The following is a 20479-nucleotide window of genomic DNA, read 5'->3' as shown; positions in this document are numbered from 1 at the left end:
GATCCTTGTCTGTCTGCTAGTGCCCTCATACACTAGCAGATAGTTACAGTATGTCTTGCTAAGAATTATTTTATGCAAAATGCATTTTAACAGGAATAATAAGAAAAAATGGAAACATTCCTTATTTCTCAGGTTTTAGCCATTATAGTTTTAAAATAATACATGCTACTATAATTAAAACCCACCTATTTTATTTGCCTATTTGTCCCAGTTATTACAACATTTAAAATATTTCCCTGGTACAATGTTATGCACCAATATTTTATTTGGAAATAAAAAGTGCATTTTTTTCAGTTTTTTGTACATCACTAATTATAAGCCCATATTTTCAAAACTAACAGTAATATACCCTCTTGGCATACATATTAAAAAGTTCAGTCCCTAAAGTCAATATTTTTGTATTTTTTTTAAATTGTAATTGTTTTTTGTGTAAGTCTCTTTATTAAATAAAAATGTATGTAGGTGTAATTTTACTATTTGGCCACAAGATGTCCCCACACATTATCTTCTGAGTGTACTGTTAGTATGCTAACAGGAAGTAACGTGTGTATGTGTTACTTAAATTATTACAAAGACCGCAGGCATCTCAATAATGACGGCAATCATTGATACCGACACATTGATCAATGAATGGGAACTGTGTTCCCATTCACTGATTGTTGTACTAGTACACCGACACAGAGGAAGGGGAGGTCGGAGGCACGCGCACCACCCATTGAGACAAGAAGACGATTATCTATGTCCCTGGAGTGGTAAGAGACCAACTGTGCAGCATAGGTATACTGCCGCTGACGCGGCTAGTGGTTAATGTCGGCAGAATTGGAGTTGGTGTGACACAGTAAGTAATGCCAGTTCTGACTGTCCAATAATCCCTAACTGGAAATTCTGAAAAGCATCTGTCTTCTCTTTCCTATTTTTATATAAAACCCAAATGATCATTTTAAAGATATTATACAGAGGCAATTAGTTAAAACACCAGTCATGACTGTTTGCATGATATTATATTTATTACAATTGAATTATAGACAAGGTATGCAGCACACAGCAATATTGAAAAGGATGCTGTAGCATCATGCCATGGCTCACTTCCAGCAAATGAAGGGCAGTCTTACTCCACAGTTGACAGAATACCATTGGCCATCTGTGAAATGAAGAGAAAAAAAGACATGTGAGAGAGATAATAAAAAGAAGGTAGTATAATGTTGGCTAAAACATTTGAGTAACCAGGGCAATAGCCATCTTTCATAGGTAAACTGAAATACTTTAAATGCATTATTTTGTTTGAATACAAGTCAGTAAAGTAGTTGATTGTGACTGGTGACCGCTCACATGAAGAGCCTTACCAGGCACGGGGACCCTGGCATGTGCCTAGGGGCTGCTTACTGCCCACCAAAAAGATTCTGAAGAGGAGGAAGCAGGAGAGCAGCATGGTGATCTTTTTCTGGAGTTATGTCACAGTCTATACATGTTGCCTTATATCCACTGCATTGTTTTTTGTTATTGTTGTTTTTTATTCAAACAGCATATGTAATTTACATATGTGTATACTGTTTAAAAAATAATTACTATGCTAAATAGCTGTCAAAGCATGTGTGACAAAATTGCCCAGTGGATATGAGACACCAGCGTGCACCATTGGAGGAGCAATCCTGCTCTGTGTCAACGGGTGGATGTGAATAGATAAGAGCAAGGATGAAAGTTCCACTAGACATGTGAGTTAACACCTTCCGCTCTGCTGTCTATTCTGCATATTTCTGTTTCCGGGGGGGGGGGGGGGGGGGGGGAGCTCTGCTTTCTGGATCAACTGGGCATGTGCTTGCTAAGGGATAGCAAACTCCTCTGTGGCTGCAGAGGAATGAACAATCTTTGGCAGCCTGTAAAGTAGCTTCCCAAGAAAGGCTGCATCTGAATGACTGGCAGCATAGATGTGCAGAGCCTAATTATATGCAGGATACACAACTTGCATTCAAAACAGATGCACATAATGGAGGATGTTAGCTTCCAAAAACAGTTTGCATGCAGAGTGTTCCACACTGGAGCCTTCCATCTTGATGAGGCGGCAAATCATGTGAAGGAATACATGCTATACAAGTCACCTGGGAGGGAGAAAGCATCCCAAAAATAGGTGGTAGTGAATGAACGGTATATCTATATTATGTGACTAAACATAAATAATAAAAATTGCTTACCTCAAAAAGAAGGGGCAATGTCAATTTCAAACAAAAGATTTATTATTCATCAGACACTATAAAAGATAAGGCGTTTTGCGGAGCACAGTCAACTTCCTGCGATCAAATACAAAGTATTTATACTGTAGATATTAAGTTCAGAGCGCCTAACTGCCTAACTTACTGTCTACAGTATAAAGTCACTGTTTTGTATTTGATCTGAGGAAGCGGACTGTGCTCTGTGAAACGAATCATTGTTTATAGTGTCTGATGAATAATATATCATTTGTTTGAAATTGGCATTGCCCCTTCTTGAGGTAAGCAATTTTTATTATTTACTTTTTGTTTTTAGTCACATAATATACATATGCCCTTCATCCCCTACCACCTATTTTTGGGGCACCTTCTCCCTCCCCGGTGTTACATCACAGCCCCCCAGCTGCTTTGTGGGGTTAGTCTAGTGTTCAATTCTGAACTATTGCTTTTTTCTGGAGCGCTACCCACACACCTGATGACTAAAAAACCCGAGTGAGGATGGGATTTCCTCACCTGCCTTCATACTGTGGTTGCTAGTCGTGCAACCCACACTTGTGAGTATTCTTTTGCTCTTTAACCACTTCGCATCCAGATCTTGTTTTCAACTTATTGACCAGAGCACTTTTGACAGTTTAGCTATGTCCGTATTTAATCAGAAATAACTTTATCCCTACTTATGACACAGAAATGAAATATATATTGTTTTTTTCAAGACAAACTAGGCTTTCATTGTATGCCATTTTTTTCCCTCAAACATTTTTTTTTTATGAATTTTAATGGGAAAACAAAGAAAAAATAGAAAAAACATGTATTTCTCAATTTTATCAATTCCAGTTTAAAAATAAAAAGTGCTACTGTAGATAAAAAACACAAATTTTGTTTGGCTATTCTTACTGCTTATCACAAAACTTAGATTATGTTCCTGTCACAATTTATAGTGAAGATATTTGATTCTGAAATAATGCTACAGAGTGTGTTTTTCACTATGAAATGAGAAAATACAAGTATTTTTAATAGTAAAAATAAATCTCATTAGCTCAGGAAACTTATATTCCCATTCACCAATTAGTCCTGCATCAGATAGTGCCAGAAATGTGCACAGGAGCAAGCCCAATCCTGCACAGCACTGCTTCTGCTGCAAGACGTATATCTACTGACCTGTGGCTTAGATGAAGTCCCAGAGGACGTATATCTACTGACCTGTGGACGAAGTGGTTAAGACTACGTGATCAGCACTTGACATACTAACTACACTATAAGGGGCTCCTGTTGTCTCTGCGGTTTCTCCTGTCTCCCTAGGAAGTCTCTTGAATCCCTTGGGAAAACACACACCCTCTTTTATGCTATACAAGTGATGTGCAGAATCATCATCTTTATAAATAGAATGCTGTTATTTTTTTTACCTTTACAACTGTGGAAGGAGCATTTTTATTGCTCCTTTATGTAAAGTTGTGACCAAGTGTGCTTGCTGCATGGTCACAAATATATTCCTGTCAAGGAAGGATGGTGATTGGCAGGCCTGGATTTATATCACAGGAGCCTATAGGCACAGATTTCCTGGCGCCCTAGACTTCTTCCTCCATAAACCTATAAACCACCACCGAACACCGAACAGCAGTCACTTATGCCTTACTTCCCTTGCCCATCATAGGTAGCTACAGGTAGGTAAGGTAGGTGTCCTTGTAGCCAGAGGTACCCTCAGAATTAAGTAGCTAGAGGTGCCCCTGAATGAAGGGAGATCTAGTCAGTGGAATGCCAAGAGCTGGGTGAGTAACCTCTCATTTACACTCTGCTCAGGACTCTGTATAGGGAAGGTCATGCTCAGGGAGGGGAATGAGCCGATCAGCCGCCTTTCCATCATCAGGCACCTGTAGGCACGAGCCTACAGTGCCTTATGGTAAATCCGGCCCTGGTGATTGGTCTGATAGCCTCTTGAAAAAATGCCCATCAATCTATATAGGATCACAAGTATGTTAAAAATGTCCATGATATCAGCAGCTAAACTAAAAAGTGGACCTGAACTCTTGCACAGAACGGAAGGAAAACAGAGACATGCACCCTGTATGTATTTAGAGAGTTTAACATGTCTCATTTCCCCTGATCTGTAACTAATCACAGGTGTAACTTGGTGTGTCAGCTGGCTGCCTTGCAGACCAGATAATTTTGTAAGCACAGGATGTTAACCCTGTGTCTGCTTCCATGAAAGCAGGAAGTAGATACACTGCAGTTTTATTGTAGGATTTGTATCAGCTATAACAAAGAATGTTTTTTAAAGGTCATTACGCAGTTGCTTATCTTTTAGAGCATAGAGGAAGTTCTTAGTTCAGGTACACTTTAACTACTAATACAATATTGAGTTGTAACCATTACTTTGCTTGAATTAATTCATTCACTGTCATTATCTCTACATTGCTCCTTTAATACTTACTTCTTGTATTCACAGCAACACACCACCTTCCATAGTGGCGACGTTGTCCACTTGCAAAGTTGGTGTAATCCAATCTAGTACTATCTACATTCCTGTATCCACCGCACTGCAAGAGAGAAAGATGTATGGCAACCTTTACATGCATAACACAGAAACGTTATACTTTTACTACACAGTCCCTTTAAACACCTGGCAAAGTGAAGAGCTTGAGTTCACTCACATTAAGGCTGTGGAAAGCTGACAGGAAGTGGGAACAAACTTCCAAGGACTATCCAGGATGTTTAAACAAGTGACCAAGGCTACTTCCTCTTTATTTTTCTTTTTTGAAACTCTCTTCACCCAGAGTTTAAAGAGGAACTCCAGTGTAAATAACGTAATGAACAAAAGTGCTTAATTTTTACAATAGTTATGTATAAATGATTTAGTCAGTGTTTGCCAATTGTAAAATCTTTCCTCTCCCTGATTTACATTCTGACATTTATCATATGGTGATATATTTACTGCTGGCAGGTGATGTCAGTGGAAGTAGCTGCTGCTTGCTTTTTTGGCAGTTGGAAACAGCTGTTATTTCCCACAATGCAACAAGGCTCCCACAGTGTGATGTCAGAACCATGGTCCTGACATCACACTGTGGGAGGCGATTTAACACAACATCAGCCATACAGAGCCCCCTGATGAGCCGTCTGAGAAAAGGCAAAGATTTCTCATGACAAAGGGGGTATCAGCTACTGATTGGGATGAACTTTAATCCTTGGTCACGGTTTCTCTTTAACCTCTTAAAGTGGAACAACAGTAAAAATATCCTCTCTGCTCCAATAATTTAACCAACCTATTATACGTTCTAAGAAAAAAATGTTTTTTCAAGTGTCTGACAGTTATTATACCTAGTTTTATTATTTAGAGCAGGGAGCAATATATACTGTGCTACACTAGGCTGCAGGCACTTTCTAGGAAGCCAGGGGTTGTTTTATCCCTGACTGAAAAAGATAAGAGGCTCAATCTAGCAGAAAGCTTCTCTGTTCAAGTGGCTATCGTATTTTCCTGCTTGCAAAGCTTTTTGGTTAAACTGGAAATTAAATTATTGTGTAATATGACTGCTTCATATAAATACAAGTCTCTTTTTAGCATTGCGGTGCATAACTAAAACGCTGGTTGCTAGTGTGAAACCGGCCTTAAAGAGACACTGAAGCGAAAAAAAATGATGATATTATGATTTGTATTTGTAGTACAGCTAAGAAAAAAAACATTAAGATCAGATACATCAGTCTAATTGTTTCCAGTACAGGAAGAGTTGAGAAACTCCAGTTGTTATCTCTATGCAAAAAAGCTATTAAGCTCTCCGACTAACTTAGTCGTGGAGAGGGCTGTTATCTGACTTTTATTATCTCAACTGTAATTGAACTATTTACTTTTCCTCTTCTAGAGGAGAGGTCATTACTTCACAGACTGCTCTGAAAGAATCATTTTAAATGCTGAGTGTTGTGTAATCTGCACATATTATAGAGTGATGCAATGTTAGAAAAAACACTATATACCTGAAAATAAAAGTATGAGAATATTTTCTTTGCTGCTAATCTTCTAGTAATTATTCATAGTACACAACCAATTCATTATATCATATATTTGTTTCGCTTCAGTGTCTCTTTAAAGAGGAACTTCAGCCTAAACAAACATACTTTCATTAAGTTACATTACTTATGTTATTTAAAATAGATAGGTAACATAATCTCTTACACACCCTGTTTTAAAAGAACAGGAAAATGTCTGATTTCATGATGGCAGCCATCTTTTAGGTTGTAATGAGGTGACAGGGAGTATGATACACAGTTCCAACTGTCCTGTGTCCTGATCACCCCTCCCAGTTGCTAAGCAACGTGAACAACAACATAGGAAATCCCATCATGCTCTGCACAGCATCAGGGAAAAAAGCCCGGGCTTTTTTTCTTTGATGGGTGGAGCTTAGATAAAAATACAGCAAAAAATTATGCTTTGGTAAGAAAAACAAAGTTCTGATGCTGTGAAACTGTTAAAGAAATACCAAGCATTTTCAGTTTTGCTGAGCAGATTTTTAGTCCGGAGGTTCACTTTAGTAAAGTTGTATCTCAGAGCTGCAAGGATCTGCAGGTGTCAGCGGCAGTAACTCACCCGCCACCTGTAAATTGTTAGAGCTCTGAAACTTAAATAGTAGTAATCCTTAACACACTGTTCCCCAACCCCTTCTTGCAACTCTGACACTGGGGTTGTCCTTGGCAGATTTTGGTGCTCCATGTCAATTGTTATATATAGAGTGCTTGGGGGGGGGGCATGTAAAACTTGCACCGGGGCCCATACCTCCTTAGCTACGCCACTGACCACTTGCTTATGGAGTCCCACAGGGTTCTGTGCTATCTCTTTTCTCCCAGTGGGCAAAATAATCCAGAATTATGGCCTAGGATACCATTGTTAATGCAGACGACACACACAACTATATCTGTCCTTCAAGCCCAGCACACTAGACCTATCAGCATCCATTCAGGCCTGTCTAGTGGAATCATAAAACTGGATGAGCACCAGGTGGTTGAGGCTGAACTCTGACAAAACAGAGATGTTTGCGGTAGGCTGTCCACACATGCAGAGCAGGGTCATCCACCAAGAAGGAAAACAAGGGGGATCCAAATCAACTACCTTGCCTAGGGCCCCATTACATCTTAATCCATATCTGCACACATGATGGATAAAGTTCATAAGTCTCACCACTTCAAACTAGCAATTGGGGAAGATGCCATGCAATATAATGGGCAAAACCTGGGGGTTATCCTGGATGTAAAGCTAACAATCAGGTATGAGCTGTCATCAAATCCTCATTCCTCCATCTGAGAAATATAGTGAGAATTAAACACCTTATCCCAGCTGAAGACCTACCTGCCCTGGTTCATGCATTTGTATCCTCCCGCCTAGACTACTGCAACGCCCTGTTCATCGGATCTACAGATAAGGTTCTGCGCCCCCTACAGCTAGTACAGAATGCTGCAGCCAGACTCCTAGCCAATGCCCCCCGCAGCTCACACATCACCCCAGTACTGCAAACTCTTCACTGGTTCCCAGTAAAATGGAGAATTAATTTGAAGATCTGTCTCCTGACAGTCAAGGCTCTAAGCCACATGGAACCCAAATACACAGCACTGGAACGATATGCCCCTCCACACACCCTCTGCTCTGCAAATTAGATGAATTTGGTTATTCTCAGGATCCACTTAAATTTGGTAGACAAGCCTTTTCCTATGCAGCCCCTACTCTATGGAACTCACTTCCACAATCAGTGCAACAGGCCTCATCTCTGGACAGCTTTAAGAACAGGCTAAACACCCACCTCTTCTCTAGAGCCTTTGATACTTCAGAATGCAGGGACACAGCACTTTAAGTCCCCAGGGAGAAAATCACTATAAAAATATTATTATTCCTATTACTTACAAGCCAGGGTTTCCAGACTCCAATCCATGCAAGGCCCCGATTTACTCTCCTGCCAAGGTTTCTCAGAAGTGTGTTAATGCGGGTACTGTGTATGGAGGCCATACTTCCATGATTGACGTTACAGAAGTTCTGAGAAGTGTAAATAAAAAAGGTTACAAACAATGATAATAGGGATGACAGACAACACAATATAGGTAAAAAGCAATAAGACACACATTGCCGGATGATGCACTGTGAATGTGATCATTGTGGGAGACCATCTTGAAATGGTTCTTGCACTCTTGCTGGCCTTCTGGCTACCCAAACTTGGAATGGCTGGCTAGAGTGCATTCATGATCAGCGCAGGCAATTTAGGAGCAGGGCCCGCGCTGATTACTATCCCCCTTGTCTGGCACCCAAACCAGCCACGTAGCGCTGGTGCCAAAATGACCACGTGCTGCTCCGAAATCAGCTGCCTCAGCTTAGCCCATCCCCAAATGAAGCCCCACCCCCAAACAAAGCATCCTCCCCCACAGGTGTTTAATCACCTGCTTCTGCTGCATGTGTCCTGAGCAGCAGCAGCATTACCGGTCCCTGGAGAGCAGACATCACAAGGTCCAGATAGTATAAGTTTCAGACAGCCTCCACTGTGTCCCTTTCTGCCATCTCCCCCTCCCTGTGCATCCCTCTATCCCCATGTTTCCTTCTGTTCCCCTTTGTGCTTCCTTCAGTCCTCTTGGGCCTCCTTTAAGAGAACCCAATGTGTGGTTATAGAATAAAAAAAAAAAGCTAGGCTACTTGATCCGGGGGGCTGGACGGATCAGGTAGCCTCCATACCTGCCGCTCTAGCCGCTCCGTTGACTTGCATGCAGTCACTTTCATGACCTCTGGGGTCACGACACTGGACGTGGCACGTCAGCTTGCAGAGAGGCAGGGGAGCTGCAGGGGGAACGGTCAGGGAGAGACACAGGAGCGTTGCTAGCCCCAAAGATCAGTGGCATGTGCCCCTGATCTATTCTGGGGTGCCCCGGATGTTCCCCAGGCAGAGTCAGCTGTGGTGCCTCAATGGTGGGCATGCTGGAAGCTGTGATGCATCAATCGGGGGTATGCTGGGTACTGTGGTGCCTCAATGTGGGCATACTGGGTGCTGTGGTGCCATGTTGGGCGCTGTGATGCCTTTATGGAGGCATGCACGGAGCTGGGGGTTCTTCTATGGGGACATGCTGGCAGTTGTGGTGCCTCAATGGGAGGCCCATGGGAGCATGGGAGGGGGTCCACTAGAAGGTCAGGGAACACTATAGGGGAACTGCCAAATAACTTGGCAGCAGGCCAGAGCACCCAGCAGAAAGCCAGACCAGCCAGCACAGAAGCCAGGTAACTCTGCCTAGTTATGTTTAAGTGGCACTGCCTAGTTATGTGATATGCTGCATTTTTTATTTTTCTTATTTTTGTACTAATGGAGTGGGGACCTTCATCCAATATTTTCCTTGGTAGGCCTACTTAGACCGCTGTTAATTTCATGTAAATTTGGCTCCACCCATGACCACACCCACATTCTGGTGCATGGCCACACCCATTTTCCGGCCGGAGTGCCCAGAAGTGCCATGGATCTCTTAGGATCCTAGCAATGCCCCTGGAGAGACAGCTGCCCCACGGCAGCTGGGGAAAGCCTGCAAGAACGCCACCAGTGGGCGTTTGGAGCAGAGTATCCCTCTCCTCCCATTACTCTCTGAAACTGCGACAATTATTGTCACTAATTTCAGGGGGCTATAGCGCGGTGGTGGGGGCAGAGAGCAGCATGGGGGGGGGGGGTCACAAAGGCATGTCATGGGGCAGGGAACCTGCCTCTGTGTCCCATCTGCCCCTCCCCCAACCGCACCGCCTCGGGTTCTCTTTCAGTCCCCCAGCCCAGTGTGTGAATGCAAAGTATAGCCCAGCAGAAGCCTATGGCGGTACTGCCACTAACCACTGCAGCTGCCCAGATTTCCACCGCCTCTTCTCAGCGTTACGCTACACAGTAGCTAAAATCCACCCCTGCAATCTGGTTTAGGTGTGTAAAAAAATAAATATATAAATAAATGCCCAATAAAACAATATATCATCATCTTAATGTGTGCAATTATAAAGGTGTATATTGATGGCATGTCGTACAGAAGGTAACAGCTGCACAGCTTAGCAAGAAGTATCACAAATGTAATATATTTTACTGTGTTAAGAATTCATTAAAGGGAACCAAGATCAGGAGGCTGCCATATTTATTTCCTTTTAAAAAACACCAGTTGCCTGGCAGTCCTGGTGATCACTTTGGCATCAGCAGTGTCTGAATCACACACTGGAAACAAGCATGCAGCTGACCCAGTTAGGCTTCAATTAGAGCACCTGATCTGCATGCTTGTTCAGGGTCTATGGCTAAAGATACCCATTAGTAATATAATCTAGATTGTACAATCTTACCACTTCTATGTAATATGAGGGTTCTACCTAATATTTCCATTCATAGTAGGGCACCATGGTGACAAAGTACTTAGCACTCTCGCCTTGCAGGGCTGGGTCCCTGGTTCGAATCCCAGCCAGGGCACTATCTGCGAGGAGTTTGTACGTTCCTCTGTGTGCACAGAATTTGTATGTTCTCCCCGTGTCTGTGTGGGTTTCCTCCAGGTCCTCTGGTTTCCTCCCACTCACAAAATCATACAGATAAGTTAAATGGCTTCCACCTAAATTGGCCCTAGACTACGATACATACATAGACACATGCCTATGGTAGGGATTAGATTGTGAGCTCCTCTGAGGGACAGTTAAGTGACAAGACTATGCACTCTGTACAGAGCTGCGGAAGATGTCAGCGCTATATAAATACTAAATAATAATAGTATATTCACTCAGATTATCCTTCTAATACATAGATTTGGTAACATTGTACAATCAAAATGTTATCGTTAGTGTTCACCTTAAAGCATTAGAGGCAGAGGATCAGGACAGCCAGGCAATTTGCATTGCTGTAAATTAAATAAATATGTCAGCCTCCATATCCCTCTCACTTCAGGTGTCCTTTAAAGTGTACCAGAGACCTAATAAAAAAAAAGTTTTATACATACCTGGGGCTTCCTCCAGCTTCACGCCCAACATGTTAGCGTCATGCTCGGCCTATGGGCGGTCCTTGTGGCCGCCGTGGGAGCCTCCAGTTCCCCATCAAGTCCACCTCGGATAGGGGCGTGTCCTGATGATTATGTCATCGTGGGGAGTCTCCCTATAGGTCGGCGGTGCGCTGTGTGGATGTTGGCTGCGCCGTCCCGCCCCGCTGTCTGGTGAGTTTGAAAGTTTGTGCGCACGCTGTATGCGCATACAGGAGTTCCCCATCAGGTCCGCTAGAGTGAGACACAAGGGAATTGGTCGCCAGAGGTGACTACTTCAGAGTGATTGATTGATTATGCGGGGTAGCTAGTATATAAAGGGTTTGTGATATGATGTTATTTTAGACACTGACAGGAACTTGAAAAAGGAGGATTGACCTCCGAAACGTCGTTCACTGTGTCATGACGTCTGTCTAATAAATTAATTGAGCTATATTTACTGGATGGTGCCAGTCTTCATCCTTTTTAGAACTTCTCAGCTATGTTTGGTGGGCTCCTGTCATCTCCTGACTGTGCTATGCTGGAAGGGCTGAGTGGAGATAGGCAGTGCACTAGTAACAGCTAGCACCAGGCCCGCCATCAGGGGGGTACAACTGTGACTTCCGTCACGGGCCCGGGACCCCCCCCCCCAGGCATTAATCTGCTGTCTCTTCCGGCCCCCCCCTCCCCCAGTGGCCGCCGCTGTTAACACCTTAGCAGCGGCCGCTCTCCCCTCTCCGGCGTGTGTACTTATTATTCCAGCAGCATCTCCCGGCTGCTGTGTGTGATGATGCAGCAGGAAGCATGGCTCGGTTCCCATAGTACGACAATACACATCGCCGTTACAGGAAGCCGCTGCCCTGCTTCCTGCCGCATCATCACACACAGCAGCCGGCAGATGCTGCTGGAAAGTACAGGCGCCGGAGAGGGGAGAGCGGCCGCTGTTAAGGTAACAACAGCGGCGGGGACGAGCGGGGGGCACCACCTACCCATACTGGGGAACTATACTGGCTATACTGGGGCACTATACTAGCTATACTGGGGCGCTATACTGGCTGTACTGGGGCGCTGTACTGGCTATACTGGGGCACTGTACTGGCTATACTGGGGCACTATACTAGCTATACTGGGGCACTATACTAGCTATACTGGGGCACAATAGTGGGGGCAACTATACTAGCTATACTGGGGCACTATACTGGCTATACTGGGGCACTATACTGGGGCACTATACTAGTTATACTGGGGCACCACTATACTGGCTATACTGGGGCACTATACTGGCTATACTGGGGCACAATACTGGGGGCAACTATACTAGATATACTGGGGCACTATACTGGCTATACTGGGGCACTATACTAGCTATACTGGGGCACTATACTAGCTATACTGGGGCACTATACTGGCTATACTGGGGCACTATACTAGCTATACTGGGCACTATTCTAGCTATACTGGGCACTATACTAGCTATACTGAGACACTATACTGGCTATACTGGGGCACTATACTGGGGCACTATACTGGCTATACTGGGGCACTATACTGGCTATACTGGGACACTGTACTGGCTATACTGGGGCACTGTACTGGCTATACTGGGGCACTATACTGGGGCACTGTACTGGCTATACTGGGGCACTGTACTGGCTATACTGGGGCACTATACTGGCTATACTGGGGCACACTATACTGGCTATACTGGGGCACTGTACTGGCTATACTGGGGCACTGTACTGGCTATACTGGGGCACTGTACTGGCTATACTGGGGCACTATACTGGGGCACTGTACTGGCTATACTGGGGCACTATACTGGCTATACTGGGGCACTGTACTGGGCGTGCACAGCAGTCTGTAGGGGGGCCCAGGCTTGATGTTGTGTGAGGGGCCCCAAAATTTCTGATGGCGGCCCTGGCTAGCACCAAACAAGCTGTGCCAAGATAAGACAGCACCACGTGTATTCTGCTTACAAAAAGGACACATCATTACGGTAGGAGAAAACATCAGCTGAAATCTGATTCTTTGCTTTTGCTAAAGGTAAGCATACATCTGTCAATTTTGCAGCCGATCGACCAACTTAATCGATAATTATCTAATCAGATGAAAATTGGTTTCACAACAAGCATGCCCTATAGACTATTTGGCCCCAAATTGGTTGAATGTATCATTCGGACATCTCGGGGCAACATGGTCGATAAGTTGAGCAGCGGTAACAACATACGATATCGCGACAAACGTGAGGGAACCCAAGGCGGCTGTCCCCCCCAAGTGTAAAATGTCCCACATGCATAGGCACCGGGGGTCATCTTACATTAGGGAGGACATTGGCCGGCGGCAGCGTCACAAGGCTGGTTTCCAAAACATTTCATACTGAAACCAATCAGGGATTGGCCTGTGGTATATGGGCAGCAAACAGATCTCAATCTGATCAGATTGAATCTGAGAGAGATCTGTATCTTGGTCGATTCTGCCCAGCATCGCTAGATATATGGCCACCTTAATACTTCCACTTTTCTCCATCCTTTCCGATCTGCATTGATTGACACAAAGTATGTACTCATTTTACTAACCCTGGAGGCGAGGAAATTCCTGGCTGCAGTATATATAGTGTAAGTACAGGTTCCTTCTAGTGAGTCCCCTTCCTTCAATTCCACAGAGGCAGTGGGAGGCTCTTGCTGCTGAAAGTCGTCATCAGGGGTTTTCTCAAGGTCATCTTTCAAGTCAAGGTCATCTTGCAAGTCAAGGTCATCTTGAAACTTATTGTCATCATCTTGGCTATAATGATCAGCTAGGTCATCCTTCTGAATGAAGTCATCTGAAAACGAAAAGGTATTTCATTAATATCATTCCAGTTAGGGGAATAATTACAGGGGAGCAGCCCCTGTGGCCTCAGGGGGCACAGGCCTGTAAGGGAGCCCCAACTACTTCACTCCCTCCGATAAACGGGTCCATCCATCAGATCAGGAGTTTTTGTGGCTACACTTGTTATAGGTGTGAAGATTATGATGTCCACACTTGTTTTCTGACCCTTGTGAGATGGGCCTAAAGGCTGTGAGGGTCATCAAGGATAGGCAAGGGAAAGGTTGTAAACACTGAGGGGACCCATCAACATTTTCCTGGGGGACTCCATGATTTGTAGTTACTCCCCTGATGTATGTGTAAAAGCTCATGAAACTAGAAATACATGGTTTTGTATTTTTGTTTTGTTTTAATTGAATGAGAAGAAAGTAGAAGAGTTTTCTCTCTATTTTTGTAAGTTTCTCTTCCTTCCTTTACTAGTGAGAGATAATATGAAGGCTGGAAGCAAATCTTTTCAAAAGGAACACACACAAAAAATACAAAATCATTGTAGTACTGCTAATAATGAAATGTCACCAGTGGAACCTTTAAAATAATATTTTTTCAATGCTGAGGTGATTTTCCATCAATGTAGGATAAATCTCAAATTTCATATACTGTACGGTCTAAAGCCTAGGTTCTCAACGTGTGGTACGTGAACCCCAGGGGGTACTTGTGATGGCCCCAGGGGGTACTCGGGCTTGACATAGTTAACCAAGAATAACAAATTTAGAGTTTAAGAACATTTTAAATCTTTTTTAAACAACACCAAATTAGTGTTTTAGCTACTTAGAAGCAATACTAAATGCTTGGAAATTGTTTTGAATGTTACCAATTATGTACTACGATTAAATATATATTTGTCAAGGGGTACTTGTGATAATGTTTATTATGCTAGGGGGTACTTGGTGAGTACAGGGTTTTAAAAGGGGTACATATCAATAAAATGTTGAAAAACACTGGAGCATTAAAGAAATCTGTAGCAAAAATAAATTTATGAGATAATGAATTGTACATGTAGTATGGATAAAAAATAGAACATTGTATAGAGAAATGGCAGTGCATTCAAAACCAGACTGCATCGGAATGGCTTAAAGGGAACAAGAGACGAAGCACCCTTGTGTATTTTACCATATATATATCAGTAAGAACATTAGAGAAAACACTTACCATGCTCTCTGTTTCATCCTCACTGCTAAAAGTGTCTGTTACCAGCTGTGATAAGAATCCCGGACTGAGCATTCAGTCTGGCTTTGCAGGGAATAATTATTATAGTTGAGTCATTATAGCAGAGCCACAAGAGGGCAGGCTTGGGCTTGAAAAGACACCAGAGAGGACAGACTCAGCTATAATCTTTCCCTTGCAAAGCTAGACTGAGTGCTCAGTCGGGGATTCTTATCAGAGGTGATAACAGTCAGATTAAACAGAGAACAATGAAACAAAGAGCAGATTAGGTGTTTACTGTCAAGTTCCCACTGATTTATAAGGTAAAATACAAGAGGGTGCTTCATCTCTGGTTCTCTTTAACAGAAAGGTGTGCAGAGCCTTAATGGCATAAATGCACCCAATTGCAATCAAAACAGATGCAACAATTTACATTATAGAGGATATTACCTTCCAAAACAGTTTTCATTCAAGAAATTTTCTAGACCGATCAACCGCAGTGTGGTCATCCTACTGGAAGAGATCCAAACCTCTATTTTAAACAATCAGAAAATGACATGCAAACATATGTGCTTGCTGCTCCCATGTAAAACAGACGTTTGCATGTCGTTTTCTGCTTGTTTAAAATAGCGATTAGGGTCCCTTCCAATAGGAAGACCTCACTATGGTAGAAGGGTATAGTACAAATTTTTAGGCATGCAAACTGTTTTGGAATCTAACATCCTCTAAAAGTGTAAATTGTAGCACCTGTTTTGGATGCAATTGGGTGTATTTATGCATTCAAAAGGCTCTGTACACTTTCTTGCTGTGAAGCCATTCAGATGCTGTAGTGGCTGGATAGTGTACTGGTGAAGGGCTCTGCCTCTGACATAGGGGCAGTACCTATTCAGAGAGGAGTCCAAGGCAAAACTCGTTAACACTGCAGGGTGGCCTCTTGAGCACGCCCTTAGTGGCTGCAGCTCTTCAGCGCTTTGAGGAGAAACGCACTATACAAATGTTCAAATTATTATTATTATTATTGATGCAGAGTGGTTTTGGATGTGCTGCCATTTCTCACCACTGTGTACAAAAATGTAAGTTTAACTTTTCTATTGAATAAATAGAACATTAGTAGCAAAAAAAAAAGTCTCATATTGTTTTCCAGCACAGGAAGAGTTAAAAAACAACAACTTGGATTTGTATCTATGCAAAACATCTTGTCGACTAACGTGGTCCAAATCAGTCCTGTTTACTGAAGAAGTTAAACAGCCAACAATCAGTGAGGCTGGGAGCATACTAGGCAGTGCAGAAAATCATCTGTGCATTTTTCTATTTACTGGGTTGTTTTGTATGCGTTTGTGGTTTGGGTTTGCGTTTTTTTATGCATTTTCATTTGTGTCTTTTTTCAATATTTTCCCTTTATCATTAGAGTAAAATACAGTATCATATTTTTAAACAAAAAAGTTTCACAAAATCATGTAAAAACGCAGTTCTCTTAATCTCCATTGACATAAATGATGCGCATTTTACATGCTTTTACCAAAATGATGCAGCACGTTCTGCGTTGAAAAACGCATTTTGTAAAACGCAAATATATGTGTTTTTAAATACGGCCCATAAACTTGCATTAGCAGCAAAAGTGCTGCATTTTTCGCAACGCTATCGTTTCTGGCTGTGAGACAGCTTGAGATAATGTTCTACTGCAGGAAAGTTCAAAGGGTCATTAGCTCTGCTTTGCTTTGCAACGTAAAATACAGAGTGTAGTGTAAACTGTAGCGCGCAGTGTCAATCACAAAAATGTGATTGTGTTATACACTTCCATTACAATTATTTGAAGACAGAACACTGAGTGGATTCCTCTCCCTTCTTTTCTCTGTTTATGCACTTGGAGTGCTACTACAGGTGGGTTGAATCCAGATTGAAGGGGATTGAGGATTGTCCTATGAAAATTCAAGGAATACTTTTATGTGATTGACACAGGGCTACAGTTTACACTACATGCTGTTCTTGGATGAAGGAATTGTTTCATCTGTGGCAGCAGTGTGATATATCACGTATTTGATTGGTTGAATGTGCCTCTGATCTGCTACTAACTGTTTGTAAAATACAGAGTGTGTATTGTAAATTGCAACTATGATAGTCTGATGCAAATGTATAACTAAAGCTATATATCTGAAAATAAAGATATGAGATTCTTTTCTTTGCTACTGATGTTCTATTTATTATCCGTACTCAGAGCAGGGACAAGGTCCTCCAGCACCCAAGGCTGAGACACCAAAGTGCGCCCCTCCATCCCTCCCACCCCAGCTGTCACACACTGATTGCTATTAGACTAAGAGGTGCCCCAGGGCCCACAACCTCCCCAACACCTTAATCTCTAGTTATCTGGCTTGCAGTCACTGCTATGTATCCCCTTTTCTTATTTCTTTCTGGTTCAAACACAATTAGGAATGACAGCTGAATGAATTGTGCGCCCCCTCCTACACTGCGCCCTGAGGCTGGAGCCTCTCCAGCCTATGCCTCGGCCCGACCCTGTCCGTGCTACAAATACAATGCATTATCTCATAAATTTATTTTTGCTACAGATTTGCTTTAACTACTTTACGACCGCGTCATGTGAATCCTATGCTTCAGGCAGAAAAATGAAGGTTACAATACCATTGCTGTTCCAACTCCTCATTTCTGCATCAGTTTTCATAGCTGATTCCCTATTACCTCCACCACCTTATTTGTTGTGTGTTCTGAATTCAATTGAAACTACATCTTGTCTCCCAGAGTGCACTGGGAGAAGAAGGCTGCATAATAAACAGCCTAGGCTAAATGTCACTGGAAGGACAGGGCTACATACCAATATACAGAAATATGTAGATATAGGAAGTGTTTCTGATACTGAAACTAGAATAATTAGCATAAAATTGGCTATCCTGAATAATTTACTACATTCATCCATATGTCATTGGAGTACCTCTAACAACATAGAGTACCAGGGATTAGACCGTGGGCCCCTCTGAGGGACAGTTAAGTGACAAGACAATATTCTCTTTACAGCATTGTGGAAAATGCCGGCGCTATATAAATACTAAATAATAATAGCTGAGTTCAACTTACCATTTTCTTGAGCATAGATTGCCCCCACCAACAGAAGCAGCAATAGATAAACCATGTCTGTAGAAGCAAACAAAGGAGTTAAATCCAAAGAAAACTTAGGTAGCTGTTAGCATTCTGATAAACAAGGTAGTTAAAAGCAAAGCAATCTATAGCAGCCAATTAGAAGTGATCTTTCACTGATCTTGGCTCTAGAGATTGAGAACAAGGTTTTAATGGTTGGGACATAGTAAGAGATTCCCATTCCATAAAAGTCTTTAGTGGCAAAAGTGACGAGCAATAGACTGTAAGTTCATGAGTTAAGGAAAGGGAGGTCAGTTGTGAAGGTTACCTTTACAGATTGTGGACACCCTTTTTGAAGTTCTCTGAGGTCTTCTCCAAGGTTCAACCCAACTACTCAGCAAATGGTCACAACTCCATCTTTATACAGTGTTTAGAGGAAGTCATGGTTCTGTATGTGGTTTTCTATTACATAGGTAGCAATCGGTGATAAGATAAACAGGTCTGATAATGTCTGAAGACATTTCTCAGTGGTTATTACCCAAGTGCAACTGTTTCAACTGACACTCAGTGATCTTCTTTTTACCACATTTTATCTCACTTACAGTCAATGAATACACAAAGGTATATAATAAAGGTATTTTTGATATTTTAATATTAAAACTTTATTCAAAAAAAATTATTTTTTTTTGGGGGGGGGGGGTGTACTGCACTTTTATTTTATTACAATTATTTATCCTGCACAGTTTCGAAGTTAAAAGATACACATAAAAATAAAAAGCCGCAGCTTCACAGTAATACAGTGGTAAGCCCAGTAAAGGAAAAAGATGCATTAATTTAGCACAATGGTGGAAGGGTGAAGGTGTGTATACATGCACAATTGCTACTAATATTCCAAACTGGACATGGACAACAATAGTAAAATCAAATACTTCTTTCCCTCACTGATTTTGCTCATCTGCCCTCTGACCAAATAATGACCAGTCTATAATCATAATGGTCGGTTTATTGTATCTGAGAGAGACAGAATAACAACAAAAGAACTCTCAAAAACCCAGTGCCACCTATCCACAGAAGCAATCAATCAGATTCCAAACTAGCCACCATGGCCAAGACCAAAGAGCTGTCCAAGGATGTCAGGGACAAGATTGTAGACCTGCAGAAGGCTGGGCCAGGCTTCAAGACTATCACTAAGCAGCTTAGTGAGAAGGTGACAATAGTTGGTGTTATAATTCACAAATGGAAGAAACACAACATAACTGTCAATCTCCCTCAGTCTGGGGTTCCAAGCAGGATCTCACCTCATGGAGTTGCAATGATCATAAGAACAGTCACGAAGCAGCCCAGAACTACAGGGGGGAAATTGACAATGATCTCAGGGCAGAGGGGACCATAGTTACCAAGAAAAGAATTGGTAGCACATTACGCCACGAAGGACTCAAATCTTGCAGAGCCCACAAGGTCCCCCTGCTCAAGACAGCTCATGTAGTGGCCCATCTGCAGTTTTCCAGAGCACACCTGAACGATCCAGAGGAAAACTGGGTAAAAGTATTATGTTCAGACCAAAATTGTGCTCTTTGTCATTGACTCAACTTACATCAGTCATTTTGTATAAGTCACTGCTGGATAAATGAGATCAATCAATAAATAACATTCACATTAAAATTGCAATAAATGTAGATAAAATATGTCAGTGCTGCGTAATATGTCGGCGCTATATAAATACTAAATAATAATTATATAATAATAAGGCAAAATGAACATTTAACCACTTCGGGACCACAGTCTTTTCGCCCCTTAAGGACCGGCCACTTTTTTTCCATTCAGACCACTGCAGCTTTCACGGTTTATTGCTCGCTCATACAACCTACCACCTAAATGAATTTTGGCTCCTTTTCTTGTCACTAATAAAGCTTTCTTTTGGTGCGATTTGATTGCTCCTGCGATTTTTACTTTTTATTATATTCAGCAAAAAAGACATGAATTTTGGCAAAAAAATGATTTTTTTAACTTTCTGTGCTGACATTTTTCAAATAAAGTAAAATTTCTGTATACATGCAGCGCGAAAAATGTGGACAAACATGTTTTTGATAAAAAAAAAAACATTCAGTGTATATTTATTGGTTTGGGTAAAAGTTATAGCGTTTACAAACTATGGTGCAAAAAGTGAATTTTCCCATTTTCAAGCATCTATGACTTTTCTGACCCCCTGTCAT

General features: G+C 42.2%; 1 protein-coding gene across 1 annotated transcript; it reads right to left on the bottom strand.

The window, feature by feature from the left end:
• Positions 1 to 996: 996 nt before the first annotated feature.
• LOC137536192 (proteoglycan 3-like) lies at positions 997 to 18786 on the bottom strand. Its single transcript, XM_068258290.1, has 6 exons — positions 18595 to 18786; positions 18267 to 18323; positions 13748 to 13992; positions 8083 to 8211; positions 4633 to 4738; positions 997 to 1141 (listed from the first exon to the last, which is right to left on the bottom strand). Exons 2-6 carry the CDS (start codon positions 18319 to 18321, stop codon positions 1083 to 1085), a joined length of 594 nt encoding a protein of 197 aa, XP_068114391.1. The 5' UTR covers positions 18322 to 18323; positions 18595 to 18786; the 3' UTR covers positions 997 to 1082.
• Between the last annotated feature and the right edge of the window lie 1693 nt (positions 18787 to 20479).

The sequence above is a fragment of the Hyperolius riggenbachi genome, chromosome 10 (genome assembly GCF_040937935.1).
Source record: "Hyperolius riggenbachi isolate aHypRig1 chromosome 10, aHypRig1.pri, whole genome shotgun sequence".
Lineage (NCBI taxonomy): Eukaryota > Metazoa > Chordata > Amphibia > Anura > Hyperoliidae > Hyperolius > Hyperolius riggenbachi.
The sequence above is the reverse complement of the archived record's forward strand: the minus strand, read 5'-3'. Positions and strand labels throughout refer to the sequence as shown.

Excerpts from the sequence above, each read along its gene's own strand:
- LOC137536192 (XM_068258290.1), bottom strand. The coding sequence starts at position 18,321 with ATGGTTTATCTATTGCTGCTTCTGTTGGTGGGGGCAATCTATGCTCAA. Across the intron at positions 13,993-18,266 it reads AATCTATGCTCAAGAAAATG|ATGACTTCATTCAGAAGGAT; the intron begins GTAAGTTGAACT and ends TTTCGTTTTCAG. Across the intron at positions 1,142-4,632 it reads TGTTGCTGTGAATACAAGAA|ATGGCCAATGGTATTCTGTC; the intron begins GTAAGTATTAAA and ends TTCATTTCACAG.